The sequence below is a fragment of the Nicotiana tomentosiformis genome, chromosome 2 (assembly GCF_000390325.3).
Source record: "Nicotiana tomentosiformis chromosome 2, ASM39032v3, whole genome shotgun sequence".
In the NCBI taxonomy this organism is placed as follows: domain Eukaryota; kingdom Viridiplantae; phylum Streptophyta; class Magnoliopsida; order Solanales; family Solanaceae; genus Nicotiana; species Nicotiana tomentosiformis.
The window spans coordinates 160,677,584-160,692,171 of record NC_090813.1 but is presented as its reverse complement, the minus strand read 5'-3'; the positions used below and the strand labels follow the sequence as shown (position 1 = coordinate 160,692,171).

General features: G+C 41.2%; 1 protein-coding gene across 1 annotated transcript; it reads right to left on the bottom strand.

Moving 5' to 3' along the window:
• Positions 1–4,148: 4,148 nt before the first annotated feature.
• LOC138905951 (uncharacterized) lies at positions 4,149–6,961 on the bottom strand. Its single transcript, XM_070194465.1, has 4 exons — positions 6,613–6,961; positions 6,264–6,450; positions 5,946–6,160; positions 4,149–4,300 (listed from the first exon to the last, which is right to left on the bottom strand). Exons 1-4 carry the CDS (start codon positions 6,959–6,961, stop codon positions 4,149–4,151), a joined length of 903 nt encoding a protein of 300 aa, XP_070050566.1.
• Between the last annotated feature and the right edge of the window lie 7,627 nt (positions 6,962–14,588).

The window sequence follows — 14,588 nt, the reverse complement described above, 5'->3', positions numbered from 1 at the left end:
CTGTATGGCTCACCTAAGATCCCCACCAGAAACACTAGGACCAAAAAATGGAGCTGGAGGTGGAACTGGAATATCAGTTGGAGGGACCGTTGCACCCTCAGTAGGTGTAGGAACAGGTGCAGTCTGAGTAGGAAGAGTAGATTAAATAGGTGTAGTAATTGGGGGAATATCCTCACCCTTCGGGTGTTGACCCACATCATCAAATATAGAATCCTTGGCCAGTTCTTGCCTTCTTCCTAGGTGCCGTGTACTGAAACCAAGAGTTAAAGGAGGAACAATCTTACAATCAGTTTTATCGCACAATCGAGAACATCAAAGATGGGTATTATTCCTAAATGCCCAAGTAGCCACCTAATAATAGATGTTATCGACAACACACTGATAGGAAGGACTCTACTAGACACGGCTCCGAGACATCCTAGGACACTTTAAAACCTTAGGCTCTGATACCAAGTTTGTCACGCCCCGACCTCAGGGAGCGCGACCGGTGATCAACCGAGATAACCCAGCCGAGCAAGCCTACTAGATTGCCTTCTACCCAACTCACCCATAAATAAAGAGAAGATAAACTTCATTAATTAACACCAAGAGGGTTCATAAACAACACTAATTCCATCACCATTAGTTACTTCACTTATAAAGTCTCAAAATACATACACTTTCATAGTTTGAAGTGGAACATGTAATACACATACGACATTACTATCTTGACTTTCCCAATACCAATATACAACCCACACCATGTTTACAGAGCCTCTAATGGATACAAAAGAGTACAATAATAGTGCCGGCAATAAGGCTTTGGCTATACCTCAAAAATAATATACATAGAACAAAAGATGCGAGACCCCAAAATGAAGTGGGGGCTCACCAAGTCAACTAGGAAGAGAGTGTACCGCAATCACTAGTGAATGCCTTCTGTTGTCTAACCACCTGAATCCATTAAAGATGCAGTGCCCCCGGAAAAAAAGGGACGTTAGTATATGTCGAATAGTACTAGTATGAAAACAAAACACCTATGCAAGGACTTGGAAATACAACATGAATATGATGAATCATGGTAATAATAAAAGGCTTAGATAACCGTTAAAGCCATAGCAAATTTATTAAGAGCTTTTAATAACATTTATAAATTTGCAAGTCGGGGATTCTCTGCAACTACCTTTACACAAAGCGGCCTTGCCGCCTCACCCCAATGTATGCGGGTGGAGGTGCAATCACAATACCAGAAACTCTACACAAAGCGAACCTACCGCCTCACCCCAATGTATGTGGGTGGAGGTGTATTCATAATACCACAAACTCTGCACAAAGCAGCCCTGCCACCTCACCCCACTGTATGCGGGTAGAGGTGTATTCACAATACCACAACTCTACACAAAACGGCCCCGTCGCCTCACCCCAATGTATGCGGGTCAAGGTGTATTCACAATACCACAACTCAACACAAAGCGACCTCGCCGCCTCACCCCAATGTATGCGGGTGGAGGTGTATTCACAATGCCACACTTCGGATTCCCAAAATGATAATAGTTTTTACAAAAGAGTTCCCTTTCAAATCAACCATTTGGCACATTTGGCCTTAGCAAGTGTAAGTTCATAAGGTATCATTATATGAGAAATAAGAATTTAATCACATTGATTTCATACAAGATCTTCTTTCCAAAAGGGGTAGCATCACTAAGTCAAAAATAGAGAATCATTAACACACAAGGGTTCTAATACGTTATGCCAATGAGGAATCAATTTTAATAGTTTGAATACCCCACATCAATAGTGTTCCATGTTCGAACTTCACACGATGGAGTTTTGTAATAACACGGGAATTCCAATACCAGAAAAAGTATTTTGCCTTCATGCCTCGAAAGAGCTTTTCGTAGTGCCACAATATTGTCCCAACACTCCTAACTATGCCAATCTATAAAGGAGGAGAGAATTATAAGCACGATTAGAGGAATTTGCATGGAAATGGTTGTTACAACTATGACCCAACCTTTACCTCAACTAATTAAAGAACAAAACCACCCAAGATGGTTCAACAACTTCCCCACAGTCTCTATTAGCTCATGCATGTATAAATCTACCCTCAACACCCATAATCAACCCAAACCTGAAATTGAAGAATCGGGGGAAGAAATTCTTACCTTTTTGAAGCCCTAGAAAGTTCCTTTTGATGGAATTCCAATCTTTGATCAAAGTAGAGTAGTGAAATCCTTAGTCACCCCTTTCCTCTCTCTAGAATAGATCTTTCTTCTCTCTAAAATGTCAGGTAATTCACCAAAAATGAACCCTTAGGCTAGATAAATGAAATGGGGGTCGGGTTATAAGATTGGAAATATGGAGCCCCGACGCATATCTGCGATCGCATAACACTTCTGTGGTCCGCAAAATATACCGCATAATGGCCCTCCAGAACTGGGCACTTCTGTTTCACTCTGCGACAGGTCTGCGGTCCACAGACCAATTCTGTAGTCTCATAATGGACCGCAGAACCTCCTTCCAAAATTTCTCATATTGGATTTACGATGGAATCTACAGCCCGCAAAACGGTTATGCGGCCGCATAATGGGCCCCATAATGGTCCTAAAAATTGGCAAATCTTTCTGCTTCAATCCACGGCCAATATTCAGTACGCAAACTGGTTCTGCGTTCGCATAGTGAACCGCAGAAATGCCGTGTTCTGTAAACTTTTTCCTTCAACTCGCACCACAAAACCTCGGGTTTTAGGTAAACCTTTAAGGGGCCTTACACAAAGAAGGATGGGAAGATTAGGATATGTGTGGACTATCGAGATCTCAACAAAACTAGTCCAAAGGATGATTTTCCTCTACCAAATATTCATATCCTTATCAACAACTGCGCGAAGCATTAGTTGCAATCATTCATTGATTGTTTTGCCGGATACCACCAGATTCTGATGCACGAAGAAGACTCAGAGAAAATAACGTTTTCCACGCCATGGGGAGTCAATCACTATATGGTCATGCCATATGGCCTCAGTAATGCTGGTGCTACCTATATGAGGGCCATGACGACCTTCTTTCACGACATGATCCACAAAGAAATTGAGGTATCTGTGGACGACGTTATCATCAAGTCTCAGAAGAGTGCAGATCATCTGGGTGACTTGAAGAATGAAGCTGAATCCTACGAAGTTTGCATTCGGAGTACCTGCAGGAAAACTATTAGGTTTCATTGTCAGAATGAAGGGGATAGAGTTGGATCCTTCAAAGATCAAGGACATTAAGGACTTTCCACCACCCAAAAGTAAGAAGGATGTAATGAGCTTCCTCGGCAGATGAAACTACATCAGCAGGTTCATAGCCCAGTCAACAGTAATTTGTGAGCCTATTTTCATGTTGCTGAAGAAAGATGTTGCTACAAAGTGGACGGAAGAATGTCAAAAGATTTCAACAGGATCAAGGAGTATTTATCCAATCCACTGATTTTAGTTCCTCCCGAACCCGGGAAGCCTCTGCTATTATACTTGTCCATTTTGGATAATGCATTAGGATGCATGTTGGGACAACACGACAGTCTGGAAAGAGGGAGGAAGCTATCTATTACCTGAGCAAGAAGTTCACACCGTATGAATCTAGATACACTTTGTTGGAATGGACCTGCTGCGCTTTGACCTAGATCGCTCGGAAGTTAAGGCACTACATGTCAGCATACACTACGCATTTGATATCCCGACCCGATCCACTCAAGTACATCTTCCAGAAACTGATGTCTATGGAAAAGTTGGCCAAATGGCATATTCTTCTCAACGAATTCGATATTGTGTACGTGATGCAGAAAGCTATCAAGGGACAAGCATTGGCTGATCATCTCGCAGAGAACCCGGTAGACAAGGATTATGAGCCACTCAACACATACTTTAAGATGAAGAAGTGTTGTTTGCAGGAGAGGACATTGCAAAGTCACACCCGGGGTGGAGAATGTTTTTCGACGGAGTAGCAAATTTCAAAGGTGTAGGGAATGGGGCATTCCTAATTTCTGAGTCAGGACAACATTACCCGGCTTCAGCAAAGATAAAGTTTCCTTACACAAATAATATGACAGAATATGAAGCATGCATCCTCAGAATAAGGATAACAGTCAATATGAACATCAAGGAACTTTTGGTCATAGGAGATTCTTATTTGCTAATACACCAAGTTCAGGGAGAATGGACCACCAAGAATGTCAATATCCTTCCATACTTGCATTGCGTAAAAGAGTTGTGTAAGAAGTTCACCAAGATTGAGTTCAAACATGTTCCCAGAATCTAGAATGAGTTCACCGATGCTCTTGTAACCTTGTCATGTATGATCCAGCATCCAGAATTACATCTATGATTAGCATGCATACTATTTCCATGGAATATAGCTACGCACGGACTCTCGTCACCTCATGCGTACGTAGCTCCTCACACAAGTAATACACAACAATATACACCTAAGGGGATGAGTTCCTACTTACAAGGTTAGGCCAGAGACTTACCTCGTTTCCAAGCTCACTTCCAGTCCACTAATCCACTCTAAAAGCCCTAAGTCTATGCCGAACAATCCGAAACTAGTTAAATATTATATAATTTAATCAATATATGCTCAAAGTTCATAATTTAGCTATTAGAGTAATTACCCAACCCAAATAGGAAGATTTTTAAAATTCACCCCTAGGCCCACGTGTCCGGATTACGGACATTTTTGAAGATAATATTTCCCATAGCCTCACGGACTCAAATATATAATTTTTACTTAATTCCATAACCAATTTCGTGGTCAAATCCCATTTTAACCAAAACCCTAGGTTCCTCTCAAAATTCCATTAATTTCACCATTTTTCCATGTTAAATCTACCTATGATTCGCGTATTTAGCTAAAGATTTGATAGGGATCACTTACCTCTTGATGTTGATGAAATCCCTCCACTAAATGCTCTCAAAATTACCTAAGACCAAGTAGGAAATGAGGGAAATAAAGCTAAGTCCCGTAATAAAAATCTCTTGCACCATTTGCGACATCTTGTTCGCAAATGCGAAGGCTGGCCATCTCTGCCATGGTCTCAAATGCGACCAAAAACTTCGCAAATGCGAAGAGGGGCAGTTCGCAAAAGTGGCAGGATCTTCGCAAATACGAAATCCTCAGTGGCTTCCCAACTTCATAAATGCGAATGGTTCCTCGCAAATACAAACAAAACTTTGCATTTGCGAGACCTGCAGCACCAACCCAGAAAAGCTTAAGTCCTTCCACCCCTCCGAACACGTCCGAAACTTACCCGATCCCTCGGGGCTCTACACCAAACATCCACACAAGTCTAGAAACATCCTAAAAACTCGCTCGCGCGATCGAAACACCGAAATAACATCTAAAATCTCGAATCAGACGCCAAAACGCATGAGTTAAATCATGAAACTCAAAATCTTCTAAAAACACTTCCGCGCGTCTGATTTCTATCAAATCAACTCGGAATGATGCCAAATTTTGCGTGCAAGTTATAAATCACCATACGGAACTATTCCCACGCTCATAATCCCAAATGGATCTCGATAAAACCAAATCCTACTCCAAACCAAACTTAAAGAACTTGGAAAACCTTCAATGCGCTAACTTTCAATATTAAGCGCTGAAACCAGATCCGAACACACGCCCAATTAAAAAATCATCATACGAACCTATTGGGACTGTCAAATCCTGGTTCTGAGGTTGTTTACTCAAAACATTGACTCAAGTTAAACTTAACCATTATAGGCTACTATTAAGGACCTAAGTGTTCCGATTTCAACCCGAACCCTTCCAAACCCAAACTAACAATCCCCGCAAGTCATAAAACAGTAAGAGCACATACGGGGAGTCTTAATTAGGGGAACAGGGACCTAGAAACCAAAATCAATCGGTCGGGTCGTTACATTCTCCACCTCTTAAACAAGCGTTCATCCTCGAATGAGTGTAGAATCATACCTGGAGTGCTGAATAAGTGTGGATATCTGCTCCGCATGTCCTCCTTGGCCTCCCAAGTCTCTTTCTCAACTGGTTGAACCCGCCAGTGGACCTTCACTGTGGCAATCTTCTTGGACCTCAACTGGTGAACCTGCATGTCAATAATGGCAACTGGCTCCTCTTCATAACCCAAACTCTCATCTAGCTGAACTATGTTGTAATATAGCATGTGCGACCTGTCGGCATGATACCTCCAAAGCATAGACACATGGAAGACCGGATGAACACCCGATAGACTGGGAGGCAAAACAAGCTCATAACTCAAATGGGCCAATAAACCTTGGGCTCAGCTTGCCCTTCTTCCCAAACCTCACGATCCACTTCATTGATGAAACTTTCAAGAGAACCTTCTTACCCACCATAATTGATAGATCACGTGCCTTATGATCCGTGTAACTCTTTTGTCTGGACTGTGCTGTGCGAAGTCGCTCCTGAATCAACTTTACCTTTTCCAAGGCATCCTTCACTAAATCAGTACAATATAACTTAGACTCGTCGGGCTCAAACCATCCGATGGGTGAACGACATCGCCGACCATATAAAGCCTCAAATGGAGTCATCTCAGTGTTGGACTAATAACTGTTGTTGTGAGAAAACTCGTCCAAGGGAAAGAATTTATCCCACTGACCTGCGAAGTCAATGACACATGCTCTGAGTATATCCTCCAGAATCTGAATTGTCCGCTCCGACTGCCCATCAGTCTGCGAATGAAAGGTTGTGCTGAGCTCTACCCAGGTACCCAACTTGCTCTGAACTGCTCTCCAGAAGTGCGAAGTGAACTGAGGGCCTCTATCTGAATTGATGGAAACAGGCACACCATGCAACCGAACAATCTTCTGAATGTAAATCCGGGCTAATCTCTCTAAAAATGTAGTCACAGACGGAATAAAGTATGCCGACTTGGTCAAGCTATCGACAATGACCCAAACTACATCGAACTTCCTCAAAGTCCGCGGCAATCCAACTACGAAGTCCATATTAATGCACTTCACTGAGGTATAACCATCTGCTAAAGTAGGCCACCTGGCCACTGGTGCTCATACTTGATCTGTTGGTAATTTAGACATCTTGCCACATACTCAACTATGTCCTTCTTCATCCGCCACCACCTATAATGCTACCTCAGGTCACGATACATCTTTGTAGCCCCTAGATGAATAGATTATCGAGAACTATGTGCCTCCTCTAGAATCTCCTCCCTCAAGATATCAACATTAGGAACACATAGGCGACCCTGGAGCCACAAAAACACCATCATCTCCGATAGTAACCTCCTTGGCACCACCCTGTAGTACCGTCTCCCCGAGAACTAACAAGTGCGGATCATCATATTGACAAGCCTTGATCCACTCAAGTAATGAAGACTGAGCCACTACGCACACAAAAACTCAACCGGGTTCTGAGATATCCAGTCTCACAAGTTTGTTAGCTAAGGACTGAATGTCCAAAGCCAATGGTCTCTCCTCTGTTGAAATGAATGCCAAACTCCCCATACTCTCAGCCTTTCTGCTCAAGGATTCTGCAACCACATTCGCCTTGCCCGGATGATAAAGTAGGGTAATATCATATTCCTTTAGTAACTCAAGCCACCTGCGCTACCTCAAATTGAGATCCCTCTACTTGAACAAATGTTGCAAGCTATGATGATCAGGGTAAACCTTAACGGACACACCACAAAGATAATGCCTCTAGGTCTTGAGAGCATGAACTGTCGCAGCCAACTCCAAATCATGTACGGGGTAAATCTTCTCGTGGGGCTTCAGCTAGCGTGAAGCATATGTAATAACTCGCCCCTTCAGCATCAATACACAACCCAGGCCAATGCGTGAAGCATTGAAATACACAGTATACATCCTAAAACTGGAAGGAAACACTAACACCGGTGTTGTAGTAAAAGCTATTTTGAGCTTCTAAAAGCTCGCCTAGTGATCATCGGACCATCAGAATGGAGAACCCTTCTGGGTCAATCTTGTCAAATGTGCTGCAATAGATAAGAAGCCCTCTACAAACTGGCTATAATAACCTGTTAACCCTAGGGAACTCCTGTTCTCGGTCTCTGTGGTAGGACGAGGCCAACTCTGGACTTCCTCGATCTTCCTAAGATCTACCTTAATACCCTCGCCTGATACAACATTCTCCAAGAATGCCATAGAATCTAACCAGAACTCGCACTTGGAGAACTTAGCATATAGCTTCTATTCCCGCAAGGTCTGAAGCACAACTCTCAAATGATGCTCGTCCTCCTCCATGCTATGCGAGTAGATCAATATGTCATCAACGAAGACAATGACAATGAATCAAGATACAGCCTGAACACTCGGTTCATCAAATCCATAAACGTCGTCGGGGCGTTAAACAAGCCGAAGGACATCACCAAAAACTCATAGTGACCGTATCTAGTCCGAAAGGCTGTTTTCAGAACATCCGAAGCACGAATCTTTAGCTAATGATACCCAGATCTCAAACAAATCATCAATATGCGGCAATGGGTAATTGTTCTTAATGGTAACTTTGTTCAACTAGTGGTAATCAATGCACATCCGCGTAGTCCCATCCTTCTTCTTCACGAACAACACCGGTGCACCCCAAGGCGACACACTCGATCTGACGAACCCCTTTGCTAGAAACTCCTCAAGTTGTTCCTTCAACTCCTTCAGAGCCATGCGGTATGGTGGAATAGAGATAGCCTAGGTACCTGGAGCCAAATCAATACATAAATCGATATCACAATCTGGTGGCATGCCTGGTAGATCATAAGGAAACACATCGGAAAACTCCCGTACCACGGGCACTGAATCAATCGTCGGAGTATTTGCAGCAGTATCCCAAACATAAGCTAGATAAGCCAAACAACCTTTCACGACCATATGTCGAGCCTTCAGGAAAGAGATAACCCGACTAGATGCACTGACAGTTGAACCCTTCCACTCCAATCTAGGAAACTATGGTATCACCAATGTAACAGCCTTGGCATGACAATCAAGGATGGCATGATATGGAGACAACCATTCCATGCCTAGGATGATCTCAAAGTCGGTCATATCAAGCAACAAAAGATCCGCTTTAGTCTCATAACCACAGAAAGTCACGATATAGGACCGGTAAATCTGATCCACAATAGTAGAATCACCCACTAGCATGGATACATATAAAGGAGTACCCAAGGACTCACGAGGAATACCCAGAAAATGAGCAAACAGAGATGTTACACCTCATGTTTTTGTACGTGAGAGTACGTTGTAAGTCAACTGATGTAAGCTCAGAAATGAGATCATCTTTGAAAGTACATAAAGTAAGTTAATCATGTTACCATGGAGGTTAAAAATATTTAAGATCATGAATAACAAGTACCAAGAGGGTTGGAAGGCTTAGAAGCTAAACGAATTGAAGAAAATAAGTCTCGTCAAAAGTCGACTAGTTAGGAATGTTATAACATGTACTTTTAAGATGAGACTAGGGTGATTAACATTATAAGGAGGTTATTATATGAGTTATTTTAGTCATATCATAGTCGTGTGTTATGTTTTTAAGTCAAGCGAATTGTGGAACAAAAGTTTGCAAAGGTCATCACAAGTTACATTCATAAATATGCTGCAAATTAGGTCAAATGTAACTGAGCTTTTCTACCAATATACTTGGAATTATGGGATGATCCATATACCAAATTGACGATATACCAGTCTAGTTTCTAATGAATTAAACTGTTTGTCGATAGGACATCGGAGTAGAGAGAGATTTGCAGTTTGGCGATCCTGCGCAGACTGCATAGGTGACAAGTAGGTGTGTTACTAATGCTTTTTGTACAATATATTTCATAGCTATATGAGGTCCTTTCGGGACATATTATATACCAAATTTAAGGTCATAGAATTTAGTTTCTAATTCTCTTAACCATTCATTCATACGATATCCGTATAAAAAGATATAAGAGTCGGAAGAAGGAACAATGCTAGGGTGCCAAGCTAGCACCTCTTTGACTTTTCAAAAGTTGATATATATAGGTTTTAAATCGTCTCTCTCTTCATTGTTCATAGAAAACGACCATAGAACCCCATAAACTTACCCTTAATCTCTATACAAGGGTTCCAAAGAAGATTAACATCTCGGGTACAAAATCAAGAAGCGATAGCATTAGAATGATCCCTACGACGTAAGTTGCGCTATATCGCCTCTCTTTTTCTTTATAGTTTGAGTTTTGGAAGGTACTTCATAGTCAAGAAAATTCCTACTTTCTGTATTTAAGATTTTAAATGTCAATTAAGCTTGATAAATTTGTTTTCTAATAGTTAGAACTTACGGGACGGTGATCGGAAGCCGTGAGTTCGATTTATTTCACTTTTAGTGGACTGTTTTGTAGTCCACTCATGTTGGCCTCTTGTGCTGATGTTTTATGGAGTTTTGGAGGAGGAAATGTGTGGATAAACACCTCATAATGACGTAATGGTGGGCTGGTTGTTCTTCGTTATATTTTTTAGGTTTTTTGACACTACTTTTGTTGTCGTTTGATGTATAAAGTGATTAGGGTGTGTGGGCTATTTTGTGGTATATTGTGATGGAGATAAGTTGGAAAATGATGCATACATATTGTTATTGTATTATTATTGTTATTTTTGGTATATGGTATTGGATGAGGGCCTAGTTATAGGGGAGATGCTACCAACATTTATGTAAACGCGCTACTAGTTTAAGTTGCGAACATAGCCTTACTCAGCACTGATTTTGAATCTCCTTATGCTGTGGTAGATTGAGTTGAGTTGTTTGAAGAATTGCTTGGAAGTTATTAAGGACTCAATGTAGTTAAGGTATGTTAAAGCTAAACCTTTCCTTCATTTTGGCATGATCCAGTAACTACAAGTGTTTGATAACGAGACATAAAGAGAAGTTCATATTCTTGAATTTATGTACATTGGCCTAGTCTCATAAGTTACAGCATTCTCCCTTAACGGGACTTCATATTCAGTTTAGTTTTGTATTCTTTCAGCCAAGAGAGCATAGAGTATGTATACATATATATATATATATATATATATATATATATATATATATATATATATATACAGTATTATAGTATTTTTACCACCATCGAGCTATAATCGATGGGCTGGCCATTATTGGGAAACCTCTGATCAGATGGTAATGCAAGGCCCCATAGAATTTCGCAAAGGAAAAATAATATTTCATGGTGCCGGACTAGGCTTACATATAATGCATTGAGGAGAAAAGGAAAAATAATGGCTTGGTCATCGGATTTATTCACAGAATAGTTGCCTAGATGGCAAAGATAGTATTAAAATATTTGTAATAGCTATGGGTTATGAGACTGATAAGAGCTTCAGCCAACATTCGAGGCCGAATGTTTCAAAGGGGGGAATGATGTTACACCCCATGTTTTCGTACGTGAGAGTACATTATAAGTCAACTGATGTAAGCGCATAAATGAGATCATCTTTGAAAGTACATAAAGTAAGTTAATCATGTTACCATGGAGGTTACAAATATTTAAGATCATGAATAATAAGCACCAAGAGGGTTGGAAGGTTTAGAAGCTAAACGAATTGAAGAAAATAAGTCTCGTCAAAAGTCAACCAGTTGGGAATGTTATAACATGTACTTTTGGGATGAGACTAGGGTGATTAACATTATAAGGAGGTTATTCTATGAGTTATTTTATTCATATAATAGTCGTGTGTTATGTTTTGAAGTCAAGCGAGTTGTGGAACAAAAGTTTGCAAAGGTCATCACAAGTTACATTCATAAATATGCTGAAAATTAGGTCAAATGTAGCTGAGCTTTTCTACCAATATACTTGGAATTACGGGATGATCCATATATCAAATTGACAATCTACAATTCTAGTTTCTAATGCATTAAACCGTTTGTCGATACGACATTGGAGTAGAGAGATATTTATAGTTTGGCGAGCCTACGCAGACTGCATATGTGACAAGTAGGTGTGTCACTAATGCTTTCTTTACAATATATTTCGTATGTTATATGATTTCCTTTTGGGACATATTATATACAAAATTTAAGGTCTTGGAATTTATGTTCTAACGCTCTTAACCGTGCGTTCATACGACATCCAGATAAAATGATATAACCATCGGAAGAAGGGCCAATGCTAGGGTGCCAAGCTAGCACCTCTTTGACTTTTCAAAAATTGATATATATATATATATATATAGGTTTTAAATCGTCTCTCTCTTCATTTTTCATAGAAAACGACCATAGAACCCCCATAAACTTACCCTTAATCTCTCTACAAGGGTTCCAAAGAAGATTAACATCCCGGGTACGAAAGCAAGAAGCGATAACATTAGAACGATCCCTACGATGTAAGTAGCGCAATATCACCTCTCTTTTTCTTTGTAGTTTGAGTTTTGGAAGGTTCTTCATAGTTAATAAAACGCCTACTTTCTGTATTTAAGATTTTAAATGTAAAGGAAGCTTGATAAATTTGTTTCCTGATAGTTAGAACTTACGGAACGGTGATCGGAAGCCGTGAGTTCGATTTATTTCAGTTTTTGTGGATTGTTTTGTAGTCCACTCGTGTTGGCATCTTGTGCTGATATTTTATGGAGTTTTGGAGGAGCAAATGCGTGTAGAAACAACACATAATGACGGAATAGTGGTCTGGTCATTCGTCGTTACATTTTTTAGGTTGCTTGACATTACTTTGTTTGTCGTTTTATATATGAAGTGATTAGGGTGTGTGGGCTATTTTGTGGTATATTGTGATGGAGATAAGGTTGGAAATGATGCATACATGTTGTTATTGTAGTGTTATTGTTGTTGTTGGTATATGGTATTGGATGAGGCCCTAGTTGTAGGGGAGATGCTGCCCATATTTATGTAAACGAGCTAGTAGTTTAAGTTGCGAACTTAGCCTTACTCAGCACTGATTTTGAATCTCCTTATGCTATGGTAGATTGAGTTGAGTTGTTTGAAGAATTGCTTGGAAGGTATTAAGGACTCAACGAAGTTAAGGTATGTTAAGGCTAAACCTTTCCTTCATTTTGGCATGATCTAGTAACTACATGTGTTTGATAACGAGACATAAAGAGAAGTTCTTATTCCTGAATCTATGTACATTGGCCTAGTCTCATAAGTTACAGCATTCTCCCTTATCAGGACTTCATATTCAGTTTAGTTTTGTCTTCTTTCAGCCAAGAGAGCAGAGAGTGTATATATACACAGTATTATAGTACTTTCACCACCATCGATCTATAACCGATGGGCAGGCCCCTATTGGGCAACCTCTGATCAGATGGTAAGTTATATACCGAGCCTACTGTGGCCAAGCACCTATGAGCGAGCCCAGAATGGCCAAGATACAGAGCCTAGTATGGCCGAGCACCTATGAGAGAGACTACTACGGCAAAGCAGTTACACATACCGAGCCTTATAGGGTCGGACAGATATTTTACTTACTATATTGAGAGAGATGAGTTAGTATCAGTAGGTAAGCATATCTTCAGATTATCTTTGACTCCCAGTTACTTTCAGTTATTATATTATCAGCTCAGTCTCAGCTTTCAGTTATTATATTGCCTTACATACTCGATACATTATTTTTTACTGACGTCCCTTTTGCTGGGGACGCTACATTTCATGCCTGCAGGTCCTGATAGATAGCTGTATAGACCTTCCCAGTAGACAAAGTTAAATATCAGCTTGGTTGGTAAGCTCCACTTCCTCGTAGTTACTAGGTCTATACCTTGGAGTCCATTTTATATATACATGTTTGATGGGTAGGTCGAGGCCCTGTCCCGACCATGATACAATTTAGTTATCCCTAGAGGCTTGTAGACGAGTCTTGTACATTTTATATATCAGTATTGTGGCTTTACCAGCCCTATGTAGATGTTTAGTTTGGTATTGCTGGTTGTAGACGTTATTTTCTGATGATTCAGAATATAGCCTCATTAGCCTAAGTTGAGGGTTACCCCTCTAGAGTTCACAGAGTGGTATGCTCGGGCCGAGTATGGCATCGGGTGCCGGCATGCCTCTTCAGGTTTGGGCGTGACAGATGAAACATATGAATACGTAGATCCTGGATCAAATAGTACCGTAGCATCCCTACCGCAGACAAAAATAATTCCTTTGATCATGACATCTAAGGCCACTTGACTGGCCTCCACCTCTAGTATGGCCCCTACCCACCTTCCCTCAGCCTTTGGGCGGCCGAACAGCTGGTGCGGCAGGTGATGCGGTAATCATGGGCCGATAGTCCTGCTGCTGAGCCTTGCCCTGAAGTCTGGGACAAAATCTCTTTACGTGGCCAAGATCCTCGCACTCGAAACAACCCCTCAGAACGGTGGACTGCTGACTTGAAGTCTGACCCTGATGGCCTGAATACCCACTGGAGGAACCCTGAATAGCTGGCGGGCAATAAGTACTCTCTGGAATGGCACTAAAATAGGGTCGTACTGGAGCATGCCAAACAGGCGGTGGTGCTGACTGCATGGGCATGCTGGGCTGACCCCTCATGAACTGACCTCTGCCCCCAAGTGGGGCACCATTGAATCCTCCAAATTTTCGGGGCCGCTTTCCCTCGGCGCAAACTCTCCACTGTAGTTACAAATACGCTCGATCCTCTGAGCT